Consider the following 17,371-nt stretch of genomic DNA (forward strand, 5'->3'; position numbering starts at 1 on the left):
GAATTTAATTGCTCAATTTCAGACAGTAGAAAGCAGCAAGTTCTGGACTGAAATGCAGGTCTGTTTCCAAAACCTGGACTCTCAGCCATGTCTTCAAATAAAATTACAGCCATTCCAGCCACTCTTACATACACTTCTACATCTTTTAATCTAGAGGATATTTCTGCACAGATAAACATCTTTACGAACCATCACTTTTTTAAGGAACTTTCTTTCCTGTCCTCTCCATTTTAAGGGCTATACATATAATTGGCCAATTTTAGTACCTTCATCAGCCTCTGATAATAACTTATGCTTACTTAGACTCAGTCATTAAATACGTATTGAGTGCTTCATTTATTCCAGACCCTAATCTAGGGATATAGTGTAACCTGGATAGGCAGTGTCCTTTGCTCAAGAACCTCTTTTCTAGTGGGGGTGATGGGCAACAATCATGTAAACAAACACAAAATAATTTCAGGGACTGAGAAGCACTAAGATGGGAAAGTGGAGTCATATGCTAGTGGCACTAAAGGAACCAGAGACATTTTTTTCTGAGCTGGGGACATTTGGGTTGTGAGTAAATTGATGAGAAAGAAATGGCCATGTGAAAATCTAGAGGTGGAGGGTGGGGGCAAAGGTTTCAAATAGAAGGAAAAACCAGTGCAGAACCTGAAAACTAGAATGAGTTGGAGACTGAGCCTCTGGTGAGCCTGGAGGCTGGTGAGCAATAGAGAAGCTAGTGAGAAGGGGGCCAATGTGGTGGAAATGGTAGGCAGGATGGTCAGTAGCACCAAGTCCAATTGATCCTGTAGGCCAGTGGTATGGTCTCAGTTAAAATAATGCTTTCCATTTCCATTAACTGTAACCTTTATAAAAGACTTTTTAAAATGGAAAGTCAAAGCTTTTAAGGAAGCAATTTAATTTGATTTAACATTTAAAATTTCATTATGTTTTATGGGCAATGTGGCCAGTGCATGCAAAGCATTTTGGGAATTTACAGGTAATTTCTATTATTTTCCTACCAGCAATGGGACAGAGTCAACTGAAAATGAATTTTAACTAAAACTACAGTGGGTTAAAATACTCACTAGTCCATCCTCCTCAGAGTGATTGTTAAGGACTCACAACCACTCATACATATATTATAATATATAACAGTACTTAACCTGTCAAACAGTTCAGAGCACATACAAATTAAAAACTTCCACTCCAGACCCCAAATTATAATAGAAGTATTTGCAAAATGCTACAGAAATGCAAAAGAGATGGTACTCTAAGAAAGGGTACAACATGTTTAACTTATGAAATTTTTGGATGTAAAATGCTGCTGAGGCATCCAACGGGTGGCCTGTCACAACCACAGGCCAAGTGAAATAAGATACACATACACACATATGAAACATCATTGGCTAACTTGAAACATCATTCATTAGGGTCCTAATATTCTATTAAGGAAGAATTGAGCATATTAGTTCCTTCTCTCTTATCTTAGATGGAATACTATGATTTATTCATTCACAGAAAGAATATTTCTTCATTTCTTTCCATATGTTGGAACTGTACTGTGTCTTCACATATATTCACCCTGTGTTAGAACTTATCCGTAATTTTATGCAGTGGAGAATCTGAGAGGTTAGGTAGTTTTACCAAGATCAGTCTGCTAGGGAGTGGTGGCACAGTGATTTCAAATGAAATTGTCTCTTGCAGATTCAAGGAGTACACAGATACAATTTTTTAATACAGTTGGTTTCCATATGATCTTAATGTTTTATATTTTATGCATTTAAAATATTTTGAAAAGCAATCTCAGGTTGTGGCCAAACTCACATAAGTCAAAAAGTCCACATAAAAATTAAAAAATTTCTGCTGTCGGCTCTTCATTGTAATAGAAATAACTACAAAATGATATAGGAATACAAAAGAGACAGTGACTCAATCTATATGGGGGAAATCAGAGGAAATGCTTCACAAAAATGATGACAATGAAGTTGAGACAGAAGTTGAAACAGAAGAAGTAAAGGAGGGCAGGGAAAACAGCAAGGGAATATTCAGGGAACGGTTCCTACGGCTCCCACAGCTGAGTCATGAGATGGCCTGTAGGGACTAGCAATTGATAAGCTAGGAGAGGAACTTCAACCCCAGATCATACTTGACCTTGTATACCAAGTTGAATATGTTGGACATTATCTTGGGGCAGATGGGAGAAGCACTGAAGATTTTTAAGTAGGTCAGTGGTATGTGGAGAATTGTGTTTTTGAAATAATATGCAGTACTTTAATACAGAAATAAAGTTCTTCATGCTTTGGCTGGCTATAAGCTAACACAAAGAACATAGACACCAAAATATGGAAACAGCATTTGAAACCCACCCTCCCCTCATCTCCGTCCCACCCCTGCCTAACACTAGCTTTCTGCTTACCTTGATCCTGTGCACAAGAGGAGCGAACAGAAACACGAAGAGCTCCACAGTTGCCATAGAGTTCTGGAAGATCTTCCTTCGAGTGTTTTCTTCTTCATCGTTGGCGCTGCTCTGGCCAGGCTGCCCCGGAGAGCCCTGGTTTTCAACCTGGTGGATGAAGGCACTGCTGCCACCACCCCAGCTGGAGCCCCGGTCTGTGCCCCCAAAAAGCTCACTGTTGCAGTCCTGGGGGGCCTCCAGGAGCATCCAGTGCAGGGTGTGAAGGAGCTTTGTCTCAGCGACACCCAGTTTATCCTGGTGACCTGCATGAGACAACCACATGTCCAAGTTAGGATAAACCCTGTGACCAGAACAATGGATGTCAACTTTGAGTCTGGGAAGAACATCCTTGCTTTTTTCTGTGGTTCAGTTTCCAGGGAGACACTAGTATTTCTCCATAGCTCTTACAACCACTGCTGGAAGAGCTCATTTTTGTTCTGGGACTTTCTAACTGGCTGCAATCTCTGAAGCATGACACACTATCACAGGAAAAGAAACCCATATATTAGTCAGATACCCATGTATATTTCCATGTGGGCAGCACAGTGGTTATGAGTATTGGCTCTGAAGATAACACCTGCCCTCTTTTAGACATTGTGACCAGGAAAGGCCCCTCTATGAAGGTAAGATTTGAGAAGAGACCCAAAGGAGGAGATGGAACTGAATCGAGAGGAGTATGTACACTAAAATGGGGTAGATGGCTAAGATATATTACCATGTGAGAAAAACAATCTTCAATAGCCTAAAAGAAAAACGATCTTTATGCACATGCGCACAGACATACACACAAAGTGAACGTGGTTGCTTTAGGAGTTGGGAGGGCAACGGAGCAGGTCTGATTGAAACTCATCTTGAACGAGTGATAGGCTTTAGCATCTCTATAATATTTCAGTGTTTAAAAGGAGAATATACATTCACATATTACTTGTAAAATTAAAAAGAAGAGGGAACTGGCTAGTTCCCTCACTGATAAAATGAAGATAATAGTGGTATCAATATGAGGGGGCAGGTTGTGAGAATTAAACGAGATATTGTGTGTACAGTGCCTGGGAAAATAGTAAGTACCCAGTAAATGTTGTTAATATGAGTGCTAAACACAAAGGACAATGTTTTGCCATAAAGAGGTAACTCAGGTAATTCAGGAAAACCAACCTAGTTTGTTCCTGTTTGAAAGCAGAGTTGCCGTGCAATGAAGGACGTGAGGCAAAGCAGCTTGCACCAGCTCCCATCTGGAAATGCTCTGGATGGCTTCAGAGAGGGCTGGAGAGAGGCCATGCAGCTTGTTTTCTACCAATACTCGTTCAAAGGACTGGAGATATATATGAAAAAAAGAGCATGGAAAATAAGAAACTGGGAATTCTGATTGGTGAGGAAATGGGCATCAAGGTACTAAAAGATGCAAATCACTGGACTGAATTCTTTATTATGCACTTACAGTGCACTTCATTGTATGTGTTGACATTCAGTGACTCAGCCATCATTTTCCCTTATTTATCTATGTTCAGGTCTTGATCTAAAGTATATGGCTTGAATTATTAAATGATTCTTATTGCCGCCAAAGTAAGCTTTCTCTAAAAAACAGTACAGCACCACATTTAACTCATAAGATGTTGGGAAGTATTATTTTATAAAATACTGCTGGGGCATCCAAAGGGACTGTCCCAACTGCAGACCAAAGTAAAATGTCTTTTGCCAAAGTGTCTTGAGGGACAGAATTTATGTCAATGTTCAACAAGTGTTAAATAAGACAACACTTAAAAGGGTGTTTTAAGAAATCTCTTTTAAGAAATTTTACTTTGGGGTTCCTGAGTTGTTCTGTGTCCTTAGCAGTGACCTGGCACAGGACATTCCTTACCTGATGCCTATAACCATAAAGATACATATATATCTATTGATTTAAGAAGGAAAGGGAGGGAGAGAAGAGGTCTCAAGTGTGCAAGCTGTATTACTGGAATTATTAGAATACCTGATAAAAAGACATGACTTAAGACAGAGATTCTCCAAAGAAAACCATTCACTTTTTGACTTGAAAAAAAGAAAATAAAAATTCATCTTCATAATGAAAGGAAGGCACACAGAGCTTTGATAAGGAATATAATCAGAAATGCAGTCTTTTGCTTTTGTATTTTTTTAAGAAAGTAAATAAAGGCAGATCCAAATATTTTAAAATTCTTCTGACCTCAGGTATCTAAGCATTCTTTAAGTAAAGGGTGAGCATGTTAGACATTACAAGATTATCAAGAATTTATACAGTCTTAAATAAATTTTAGAGGATGTTATATATTCTATAATCTCAGGGAGCTCTAGGTACTTAATGTTATTTTCTTCTTAAAATGTACTATATAGCTTTGATAATTTTTTAAACCCTGAAAATTGTTTTCTATATTTATATTTCTGTATCTATCATCTATCTATCTATCTATGTGACTTAGTTGTTTGATATTGTGTGACAACATTAAAAATGTCAGATGTATCTTTGCCAAGAACAGGGAAAAGTCAGGATTATTTTAAGAGAGTATAATTGTAAACATGATTTAAGGAAGTCTCAGAGATTTCAAGTGTCAAATTACTCTAACTTGATCTAAGTACAAGAATAAATTTCATTAAAAGGTTCTTATTATAAGGTTACATTTTAAAAATATCTCTGTGACAACTTTGAAGTGCAGAAGATACAACAAAACAAGTACCTAGTTTTGTGTGTGTGCGTGCGCACGCACACATGGGTAACTCTCCATTTTAGTTTGTGGCCCTCACACATTTTGGAACTCCTTACTAGGTCATCTATGTAGTCATTTGCAAATATTCATGGCAATATCCAAATGCTTAGGCTTTTCACTTTTGGGTTCTAATATATACAATGTGAAGACCTTTATGTGAGCTCAAAATTTCAATGAAGTCTGAAAAGTCCATTTCAATTTTGTTTGAAGATTTCATGTCTTTTGTTCTCATTTGTTAAATGGGAATTTGTAGGGATTGGGATTCCTTTAGAAACTCAGGACAAGTGCACTCTGTTTTGCATAAATATTATTAGCAATATTTTCATAATTATGTTATTCATTTACAGACTTGGACAGAACATGTTAAGAATTATGTATTACTTTGAGTAGTTCATAGGTACTCATCTTATGAGCTTTGACTATGTAACAGTTTTGATCTTGCCGATTAAGGATTGACTTATACTTGCTCTGCAAGGCCCTCCACTGCGTGGTTCTTTGTAATCTCTCCACCCTCTCTTCTTCTCTCTATTCCTCCCTACTCTGGGCTTAGGTCCTTCAGACCTGCTGTCCTCTTTGCCCTTCCCTAAACTATTCTCCCTCCCTTTCCTCACATCTTTGTCCCAAAGTCACATCATCAGGTAAACCTTATCTATCTACTGCTTACAACATGAGACCTTTACCCTAGTGCTCCCTAATATCCTTTCTTGCTTAATTTTCCCTCCACAGAGCTTATCACCATCTGGCTTACTACGTATTTGACTAATTTCTAAGTGGCCTGTGCCCCTCCCACTAGAATGCAAACTCTGTATTTGTTTTGATTATTGCTCTATCTCATCATTTAGAACTGTGGCTGGCACATAGTAGGTGCTCAATAATATTAGCTCATGAATTAATAGATACAGTCAGTATGATTTACTGTCTTTCTTTGGGTTGAAATGACCACACAGAATATGGAAATAATCATTAAATGGTGAATATCACATACCACACATGAGGCTTCATATTGCTTTCCCAGTTTAGGCCTCAAAAATGCACTGAAAAATTAAGAGACAATTTATTATAAACGTAAGTACAATTATTGTTAGAGCAGCCTTATGACATTCTTTTTCAATGAATAAGACTTGGTGCTATAAAATTCACAACTCCCTATAGCTTGTTAATGAGGTGTTGAGCAGCTGACATTTGCTTTTACATGTGTAATTACATATATGAAAGAGATGCAGGTCTCTACTTTTTCTGTATTCACTCTTATTCTGAAGACTTTTACCTAATCAGATTCTAAATCGCCAGTGGTTAGAAGTGGAGTATTACTCATGTATACAATCATATTAAAAATTAAAAACGAATACAGCTTGTCGGTCATTATTTCCAGAATCTACTTTCTTATCTGATAAATATCTAAAATAATGATTATAATAATAATAATAATAATAATAATAATAATAATAATAATAATAATAATAAACCTTGTTTCCTGTTTGTTAGAATAGGTTTCAGGACATTCCATGAAAAAAAAATTTCTCATGAAAATTATTCTTCTCAGGGGCTTTAACCAGGAAGATTATAGTGGCTGAAACCGAGCAAAAACGGTTAACAAGTGGGCATAGCAGATATACGCCAAACAGGAGCTAGAAAAACAACAGGTCACCGGGCTGGAATTACAGCAGAAGGAGGGGGAATAGGACGCCAGCGCACAACCAGTCACAATCATCTTCCCGAGCCCCCCGACCCCTCCTCCTAGGCTCTTTGCCCTCCCACCCTGTAAATTATGTATATATTTATTCAGCTGCCGATCTGCTTGTCACCAAACTTCAACGAAATATTTTTTAAATGCGTGTTTTCAGCGGACGCAGAGGGCTTGTGGTCCGCCCCGGAGAGGGAGCTGCAGGCTGCGGCGCGGCCTCAGCAGCAGGGCAGCGGCGGCGGCGACCCGGCGGCCCCAGGGGCGCCCCGAGCCCGGGCGGCCCCGGCGCCCCCTCTGCGCCCCTCACCTGGTTTGCCGCCACAGGAAGGTCTGGATGGGCAGCGGGATGCCGCGGCCGCCGTCCTGCTCCTGGCCCTCGGAGCTCTTCCTCTTCACCATGATGGTGGCTCCGGGGAGTCCTACCGCAGGAGACGGCGCGGGCTCCCCGCTGGCCGCCGCCGCCGCCTCCTCCCGCGGCTCTCCCCAGCCCTCATCCCCGCCTTCCCCGAGGCAGAGACGGCTCTCTCCGCCCTGCTCCCCCGGCCCTCTCTCCTTCCCCGGTCCCTCCCCGCGCGTGGAACATGGCTGCGGGAGGAGGGGCGGGCTGGAGGAGCGGCGGAGCGAGGAGGGGGGCGCCCGCAGGAGCTGTCCGCCCCACCTCCCCCGCGCCCTCCCCTTGCTTTCAGCACCTCCCACTGTGGACAGCGGCCCGCGCCCGCGGCCAGACGGGAGCGCGGAGCAGGGGACGGCCGGCGGCCGGAGAGGCACACGCTCCGCCTCGCACACTGCTCCCCTCGCAGCCTCTTCAGCCCCCAGGATTCGGCGTCCTCCTGTCCGAGCTGCACCCCAGCAGTGCCCCTGTCCAGTTTCCCAACCTCGGCACCAGAAGAACTGTCACGGTTTGGGGAGGAGGAGCTTTGGGGAACCGCAAAGCAGTCACTAACAGTGGCATCATTCACACCCCTAGCAAGGAGGTCAGGAGTCCATCCTTGGGGTTTAGCAGAAGGAGCACATGGAAATTATTAGAAGTGTAAATCAGGAAGGGAGCAAGCTTGGCAAGTCAGAAAAAGCTTTAAAGTTCTCTGATGTAAGAATTTATTTCAAGTTGGTAACCACCAGAAATTAACCTCACTTGTTTGGAAAAGCAGGAATGTCCCCAAACTAACCAGTTGTGGGTGTCAGTTAATTATAACTTGAGGAAGAACATTTGGATTATACTGTTAGGAAATGTGATTCATTATAGGCCATTAGTGCACTTGGGTAATCCTGTTTGTTCCATTGGTATCTGCCATTTTCCTTCAGTTGTAAGTCAAATGCCTTTATGGTTAATAGGGGGTTACTGTTAGGTGTTTAATCAAGTAGTGAAATAAATAGGGCTGGGGAAAAGAAAACAGTCTGAGAAGAAAACCGCTGCCCTGGATCCAACTACCTGTGAACAAGCAAACACAGTCATATACGTTTTTGAACAAAGATATTAGTATTACCCATGAAACAGAGAATCAGACCCTGGGGACTGATCTCAACAGATAGAAATATTTCTTGTATAATTAACAACATAAGGGTCTACTTCATATAGAAAGAACTATATGGTACATATTGGGTATTTTCAGTCACAAAATTAGATTCTTCATTTAATTTCTTGAAGTTATCTTTTAACATGAATCTTGAAACAAGGAATGATGAATTATAAATACAGTTTATTCACTGAATACTTAGAGTCCAATTTTATATACCAAGCACTGTACTATACAGATTCCTGCTCATAAGGAATCACACCATTGAAGAGAAGACAGACATGCAATGAAAAAGGTGCCATGGGAGATATGATACAGATTCACTTATGAACAAAGGGACAAGGCAGAAAATAGAGGCTGGAATCGGAGAAAGGTTTTGTATGGCAGGCTACAAAGTTTGGATAGGAAGACTTTAAGCAAGGCAGTAAAAACTTCATTTCCACTTAAGTGTGATTGATATGACAGGAATGTAGAGCTTAGAGAAATATTCCATGATATCCTAAACCAAGGGTATGACAGCAGAGCTAGAAATGAGAGAGAGTTTGAATAATATTGCAGAGGTACAATTAATCGAATTTGATAACCAAGTGGGCATGAGGAAAGAAAAATAGCTCAGTGCAGTTAAGAGCTCACATCTTGAGCCAGTTTTGTTTCTAGCACTACTACTTTGTACTAGGTAATAATACCCTGAAAAATGTTCTTCACCAAGGTTTCCAAATAATAGTACCTTCCCTACAGAGATATTGTGAGGATTAAATGTTCATACTCATAAAGAATTTATGACAGTACCTGATCTATACTAAGCCTTCAAAAAATATCAAGCAAAGCTCTAAGTTTTCTGTTTTGAGCAACTGAGTAAAAATAATGGCCTCATTCAAAGAGGGAAAAAGTTGACAGGGATAATCATATTCTTATTTCATGTGTATAGGAGCATTCATGAGTCTTCTATGAGTCTTTTTTGTAAATTCCAGTGGCTATCATGAAAAGGCACTGAGAAATATGAGTATGGAGTTCAGAAGAGTTAAAAAGGTAGGATGGATCAATTTTGTAGTTACTATATAAAAAGTAGTTGGAACCATTGAAGTAGATAAAGTAATCCAGGTGAATATATGGAAAAAGGAAAAAAAAGAGCCCAATTTGGAAGTTTAGGGGTCATCAATGTTAGCCCATTGCTACAAAGGATGTTGTTGAGGGGTGATAGCATAGAATGGGATACTGGGGTAGGCAGGATTCTAAGATGGCCCCCAAAATTACCTGCCTCTGGTGTTCATGAACACCTTCTCATAGTTATTCAATCAAATACTAATCTAGGTGCTGTTATGAAACAATTTATATAAAGTTTCATGAAGTTTATAAATAATTATTATTAATAGGTTTACTTTTTAGAGCAGTTACAGAAAAATTAAACAGAAAGTAGAGTGAATTCTCATATATTCTCTTTCTTTGAGCCCAGTTTCTCCTATTATTAACAACTTGCATTGGTGTAGTATATTTGTTGTTGATGAGCCAATTGATATATATTATTTAGTAAATTTATAGTTTACATTAAAGTTTATTATTTGTCTTGTTAAGTTGTATAGGTTTTGCCAAATAATGTCATGCATCTATCATTACAATATCATACAGAATAGTTTCATACCCTAAAAATCCTCTGTTCTATCTCTTCATCCCTACCTAACCCCTAACAGCCATTATCTTTTTCACTGTCTCTATAGTTTTACCTTATCCACTCAATAAGTATGTAGCATTTTCACACTGGCTTCTTTCACTTAGTAATATGCATTTGAGTTTCCTCCATATTATTTTGTGGCTTGGTAGCTCATTTCTTTTATTGCCAAGTAGTAATTCATCATATGGATGAACAGTACCACAGTTTGTTTATCCATTCATCTGTTGAAGGACATTTCGGTTGCTTTCAACTTTTTGTAATTAGGAGTCAAGATACTACAAACATTTTGAGTGGAGGTTTTTGTGTGGATATAAGTTTTTGACTCAGCTGATTAAATATCTAGAAGTGTAATTGCTGGATTTTATTTAAAGACTATGATTAGTTTTGTAAGAAACGGCTAAACTGTCTTCCAAAGTGGCTGTACCATGGAATTTTTTAAAAATGAGAGACTTGGATATGTTTATGGCCAGAATTAAAAACTCACTGAAGAAGGAAGTGTTGGGGATATATAAAAGAAGGGATAATTAATTAGCAAGATTCTGGAGATTATTTCTAGCATATAGCAGGAATAATCATTCCTTGGTAGAGGAATAATTCCTAAAATGGGAGACAGAAAGGAAGATGGTAGAGGCTGAATTAACAAGAAAAGAGGAAGGATAAGAGGATGACAGAGTTCAGGCTTGATGTCCTATATAAACTGTGAAGTTATCTGTAAGATTATTTTTTAAGAGTGATATTTGATGGGGGAGGAGTAGGGCATTTGTCAGAAAAGTATTAATAGCAGACAACATATCTTGAATATTTGTTGTATGTCAAGGTCTGTTTTAAGTGCACCAATCAATTGATCCAAGAAACTCGGCTATCAACATTTTAGGAGGCGAAAACTGAGACCAAGAAAGGGTAGATAGCCTGTCTGAGGTTACACAGTAAGTGATGAAAGAAACTGTAAAGTCGATTGTAAAGTTCTGCCTCAACTTTCTACTATAATATGTGTATTGTGTAGTTGTGAGAGTTTGGAAAAAGTGCTATAAGTCATGTAAATGAAAGTTACTCAAGGACATTCGGAAGAATTCCTCTGTTGATGACAGAAGATGAAGAGCCAACAGCCCTTTTCATCCTAAGTGCCCTCAAGGCAATGAGTCATCTGGGGGTAGAAGGTATCTACAATAAGAACTGCACAGATTAGTTTTCAAGTAACATTTTAGTGGAGAATCAAGATTACTGTGATGGTTTATTTCTCATGTATCCATTGAAAACCTCCTAATATTTTGGCTATTGGGAAGATACCTGCCCTCCCTAAAAGCTTTCATCTACACTGCCTTCTTTCAAACATTGCTTTGCCAATTCAGATGAACACTGCTGGGGGAAAGTGAAGAACTGAGTTAATCTGGTCAATTACACCCTCATAGTTAATAAATCAATTCCATCATCATCACTGCATGATATTATCATCTCACTGTGCAATACATTGAATTGAATGTACAGCTTCCCCAAAGATGACACACAGTGATGAAGTGGCTTTAGGCAAGAGAGGAAACTGGCTACTGGGCCTTCAGAAAGGAAATTGCAAGATCCAGACAGATGTAGCTAAATGTATGTCGTCCTTTAAGTTTACCTTCTCTTTTAAGTGGAAGGGTGAATTTTGATAACGGTCAGATGTTCAGCTGCTAGATAAGTATATAAATAAACATTCTTGGCAGAGAGGCTGAGCAGAGAAGAATCCTGGCTGAATTTTGGAAAAGATTGCTTCAGTAAGCAGAATCCAGAATGCTATATAAGGACACAGAGCTAGTATTAATATAAACACTCACAGTAATTAATAAAAACAGTTTGGGGCAAGAGCCTAACCTAACTCTATGGGAACCCATTAAAATCTGAAGGTAAAGCAGAAGCATAATTGCTATTGTCACGTGCTCATCAGTTAGAAGAGTATAATAAGTACATTGGTGCTGTAGTTTTGGAGTTTGAGGGGAAAGCCCACTTTTTGAGCTCACTTATGCAGGAATGAATATACCCCAGGTGTTTGGGGGATCCTCAGCCCAAATAGCTGAGTTTTTTTCGGAAGGCAGTCCTAGTGGTCTCACCGGGCAGAACAAAGCCCCAAAGCTCACAGTCCATACTTGTCTGAACTCCTTACTCTGCTTTGCGAGTTTTTCCGTGATCTAATTTCATTTCATACAACTCTTCCTATTACACTTTGCTGGCCCTTCAAGGACCTTGCATTTTTTGTCTTTCTTCTTTATCTTCACAAGGCTGGCACCCTTTCACTATTAAGATCTCAGCCCAACTATAACCTCCTAAAAGACTATTTATTAACCTGCTTGAAATAGTCCTCCCTATCGTGTTTCAGAAATGTTTGTTATATTCCCATTTTCTTGGCTTCATAAAATTCATCATTCTATGACTATTCAATTTATTGGTTTTAAAGTTTGTCAGTCGAACCTCAAGAATAACATGAGAATCTGTAAGATACACAGGAATATATCTAACAGAAATGTTTAATACCTTTGCAGAAAACAAATGCAATGAATTGCTTAAAGGCATAAAGACTTTCAAAAATACCATGTTCCTAGGTAAGAAGACTCATTTTCATATCTTGTTATTTGTTAAATTCAATGTTATTAAGGATTTTTGATAAAACCCTAAAAGAAAACTGTTCCTAAATCTCATCTAGAATAACAAGGAGTCAGAAATAGCCAAGACAGATTTTTAAAAAGGAGGAAATGGTTGGAGAATTACTGTATAGTAATTAAAACAATGTGATTGATTTAAAAAATTACTAGTAGAAGAGAATGAAAAGTCCAAAAAGTGAAATATGAGGAAATCATATGTGACACAGTGGAATGTGTTGTCTCTATTCAGAAAAAAGTAAATTGAAATTCTTACCTGAAACACTACCAAAAAAACAAAATCAAGATGAGTTAAAGACCTATAAATGAATAGCAAAATTTTTAATTTTTAAAAAAACAGACTTAAAAATAATAAATAGGCTTTTAAATCCTGGTTTCTTATAAATACTTTAAGTCTTCCTTGAAAAAGACACAAAAGTTTAAGCTATCCATATAAGAAAATACAGATATCTCAAAAATATTAAATATTCTTTGCAATGAAAGGCCCATAAAAATGAAAATATACATCCTAGAATGAAAAAAAGTTGTTTGCAGTGCATTTGATCAACAGAAGATTAGGATCCAGAATATATTAAGATGTATTACAAATCAGTAAGACAGAAATTTTAGAAATGAGAATATGCTCATATCTCATTGACATGCTCAATAATCATCAATATGCTCAATCTCACCAATAATCTGGGAAATATGAATAAAAACTATTTTATCACTCTCCAAATCCATGAAGTTAAAAAAGAACTTTAAATGTCTGATAAATTCTAACTAATGCAGTAAGACAAGAAAAGTAAATAAGAGGTATAAAGACTAAGAAGGAATAAATATTCTTCATAGATGACATGAAAATCTATGGAGAAAATCTCAAAGAATTGACGAAAAAACCTTCCTCAAACTAATAAGTGATTATAGCAACGTTGCAGCATGGAGCATACAAAAGTCAGTCACTTTCCTATATACCAGCAAATGGGATTAGCAATTAAAAAACATGATGAAAATTACATAACATCCCCTAAAATGAAATACTTAGGTAAAAATTTAAAAACAAAAAAACATGTACAACATCCATTTCAGGAAAACTACAAAACTCTGGCAAAAGAAATCAAAGAACAAAATAAATAGATATTTGATGTTTGTGGCTAGGAAGACTAGATTTTATCAAGATGTCAGTTTTTCCTAACTCTATAGATTCAATGCAATCTTAGCAAAAAAAGTTATTTTATGGATATTGAAAAACTGATTCTAAAGTTTGTATGGAGAGGCAAAAGTCCCAGAACAAAGACTTACAGAAAAGCTACAGTAATCAAGACATCATGATATTAGTGAAGGAATGGACAAACAGATTAAAGGAATAGCATAGAGAGCCTAGAAATAGACCCATATAAATATAGTCACTCATCTTTGATAAAGAAACACAGGAAACTCAATGGAGCAAAGATATTTTCTCCAACAAATGGTGCTGGAATATCTGTATGCACACACACAAAAAAAGAATCTGGACACAGACCTTACACTCTTCACAAAAATTAACTCAAAATGGATTGTCTTCATAAGTGTAAACTGCAAAAGTACAAAATTCTTGTAACATATGGAAAACTAGACGATCTTGCATATCGCACTGACTTCTTAGATACAACACCAAAGGCACAATCCATGAAATAAAGAATTGATAACCTAGATATCATTAAAAATAAAAACTTCTGCTCTGTGAAAGACAATGTCAAGGGAGTGAGAAGACAAGCCACAGAATGGGATAAAATATGTGCAAAAGACATATCTGATAAAGGACTATGCATAATATACAAAGAATTCTTCTTACAATTTAACCATAAGAAAACAAACAACCCACTTAGAAAATGTGCCAAAGACCTTAACAGAAACCTCACCAAAGAAGATAGACCCATGGAAAATAAGCATATTAAAAGATATTCTACTTCATATGTCATTAGGGAAATAGAAATTTAAACTAATGATACCACCACACACCTAGTAGAATGGCCCACATCTAGAATACTGACACCACCAAATACTGCTGAGGATGTGGAACTAGAGAAACTCACTCATTGCTGGTGGGAATGCAATATGGTACAACCATTTTGGAAAACAGTTTGGCAGCTTTTTATAAAACTAAACATACTCTTACCATATGATTTAGCAACTGCCCTCCTTGGTATGTACTGAAATAAATTGAAAATTTATGTCCACATAAAATTTGGCATGTGGATATTTATAGCAGCTTTGTTCATAATTTCCTAAATCTGGGAACAATTGAGACATCTTTCAATAGGTGAATGGATAAATAAATGGTGGTGCATCCAGACAATGGAATATTATTCAGCAATAAAAAAAAACAGGCTGTCAAGCCATGAGAAGACATAAAGGAAACTCAAATGCATGCTACTAAATAAAGCCAATCTGAAAGGCTATGCTATATGATTCCAATTACATGACATTCTGAAAGATATAAAACTATAGAGACAGTAAAAAGATCAGTGGCTACCAAGAAGTAAAGATGGGAGAGAGAAGAATAGGCAGACCACAGAGGATTTTTTGGGCAGTGAAAATACCACATATAATACTATATTGATGGATACATGTCATTATACTTTTGTCCAAACCCACAGTATATATAAAACCAAGAGTGAACCCTAGGTAAACTATAGATTTGGGGTGATTATGATGTGTCAATGTAGGTTCACCAATTGTAACAAATGTACTACTCGCCTGGGATGTTGATAATGGGGATGCCGTGCATGTACTGGGGCAGGGGATATGTGAGAAATCTCTGTGCTTTTCTCACAATTTTCTGAAACTGCTCTAAAAAATAGTCTTTTTAAAAAGTTTGATAATACCAAATTTTTTCAAGAATACACAGGACTTTCAATGAGGATTTATAAAATCATTTTAGAGAGTAATTTGCAATATCTACTAAAATTGAAATATGCACATACTTCTACCCAACAATTCCCTAACAAGGTCCTGGAGGATTTTACATATATATACATAAAAAGATAAAAATAATTACTCATCACACCAACAATTTAGTAGTGAATTCAAAACATTTAATGCATATCCATGTATAAGATAATGGATAAACTATCTATGATATAGTCACACAACAGAATAATATATAGCATTTAACATATATGATTTGTAGCTTCATACATCTACATGGGAAGTTTTCCAAAATATAGTGTTAAGTGAACAAAACTTGCAGAATAATCTTAGGGTATAAAACCTTTTGTCTAAAAAGTTTTAAATGTGCAAAACAATGCTATATATTTTATATACATAAGCATAATAATTTAATGAAATTATGTTCGGCTATTATCTTGACCTGAGCTTCCCAGGAAGCAGAACTTGAAATAATGGCTTATGTGTTACTTCTTGTTAGGGAGTGTTATACAAATGGGGTAGAAGTGAACTAAAAATAGGTGAGGTGAGGAAGGAGGCAAAGCTAACAGGAAGGTACATTTTCAGCTGAGTACTACTTTGCAATTGACCCTTTGATCTGGAAACTGCCCTCTGAGAATCTGCTATTGAAGAGAGTGTGTCTACAGAAGGAAGGGAGAAGAGTTTATTTGGCTCATGTAGCAGGGGAATTAGTCAAGGTAAAGTTGGCAAGAGTTTGCACAGTACTGGTGTCTGTAGGACTGGGTGGGGCTGGAACAAGTGGTCACTGGCTTCGGAAACAGGTGAGTCCACCAATACTTGAAATGGCATTTAAGGTTCAGATATGATACAACCCATTTCAAGATCCTTAAGAACAAGGACTCTGGAACCTAATTACCTGGGTTCAAATATCTGCATTGCTGCTTGTAAGACATGTAACACTGAATATGCCAGGTAACATCTCTGGGAGTCAGTATCTTCATCTGGAAAACGAGAATAATAAGAGTAGTTATTTTGTAAGGTAATTGTGAGGATTAAATTAATCGGTGTATTTTCTGGTTAAAACTGCTGCTTAACAAATGATTAGTCCAAACCTTAAGGGCATAAAACCATCATTTTATTGTGCTGTTGATTTGAGAGTGAGGAATTTGGGAGATCTCCGCAGCTCAGTTCTCAGTTAGAGGCTCTCATGCAGTTACAGTTAATTGTGGTTTAGGACTGAAGTTAACTGAAGACTTGAATGGTCTGTATGCCCCGGTCGGTTCACTCAGTGGCCGACACCTAGGAGCTCAGCTCGGGCTGTCCACTGGAGCGAATATACATGGCCTGTCCTGACAGTCAGTCTCAGGGTAGTAGGACTTTGGACAGCTCACTTCAGCCAGAGAAAGAATCCCAAAGGATCCAGGTGGAAGCTGCACAGCCTTTTCTGACTAGCCGCAAAAGCCATGAAGCAACACTTCTGCTGCAGACTACTGGGTCATAGTAAATCACTGAAGTGCCTCGGGAGTCAGAAGGAAGCGCCATGCAGATGGCCAAGAGACATATGAAAGACAGGCAGCATCAAGAATCACCAGGGAAATGCAAATCAAAACTACATGAGGTAGCTCCTCACACCAGTCAGAGCGGCTAATGACAAAAAGACAAGAAATAACAAGTGTTCATAAGAAGGTGGAGAAAAAGGAACCCTCATAAACTGTTGATAGGAATGTAAATTGGTACAACCCCTATGGAAAATGGTACGGAGCTTCCTCAAAAAATTAAAAATTGAAACATCATATGACCCAGTGATTCCACTTCTGGGTATTTACCTGAAGAAAGCAAAATCACTACT

At 37.9% G+C, this 17,371-nt stretch overlaps 1 protein-coding gene across 18 annotated transcripts in view; it reads right to left on the minus strand.

Annotated features, from left to right (window-relative positions):
• The window catches only part of UNC80 (unc-80 homolog, NALCN channel complex subunit), a 244,565-nt gene extending 237,203 nt beyond the window's left edge, over positions 1-7,362 (minus strand). For all 18 annotated transcript variants that reach the window (XM_036926837.2, XM_036926834.2, XM_036926833.2 and 15 more), the window contains exons 1-4: positions 7,149-7,362; positions 6,143-6,191; positions 3,593-3,749; positions 2,402-2,703 (exon numbers count right to left, since the gene is read on the minus strand). In XM_036926837.2, coding sequence (XP_036782732.2) covers positions 2,402-2,703; positions 3,593-3,749; positions 6,143-6,191; positions 7,149-7,240 — 600 coding nt within the window. In that variant the 5' untranslated portion in view covers positions 7,241-7,362. The remainder of the gene's footprint in view (positions 1-2,401; positions 2,704-3,592; positions 3,750-6,142; positions 6,192-7,148) is intronic.
• Between the last annotated feature and the right edge of the window lie 10,009 nt (positions 7,363-17,371).

Source organism: Manis pentadactyla, chromosome 6 (genome assembly GCF_030020395.1).
Source record: "Manis pentadactyla isolate mManPen7 chromosome 6, mManPen7.hap1, whole genome shotgun sequence".
NCBI lineage: Eukaryota > Metazoa > Chordata > Mammalia > Pholidota > Manidae > Manis > Manis pentadactyla.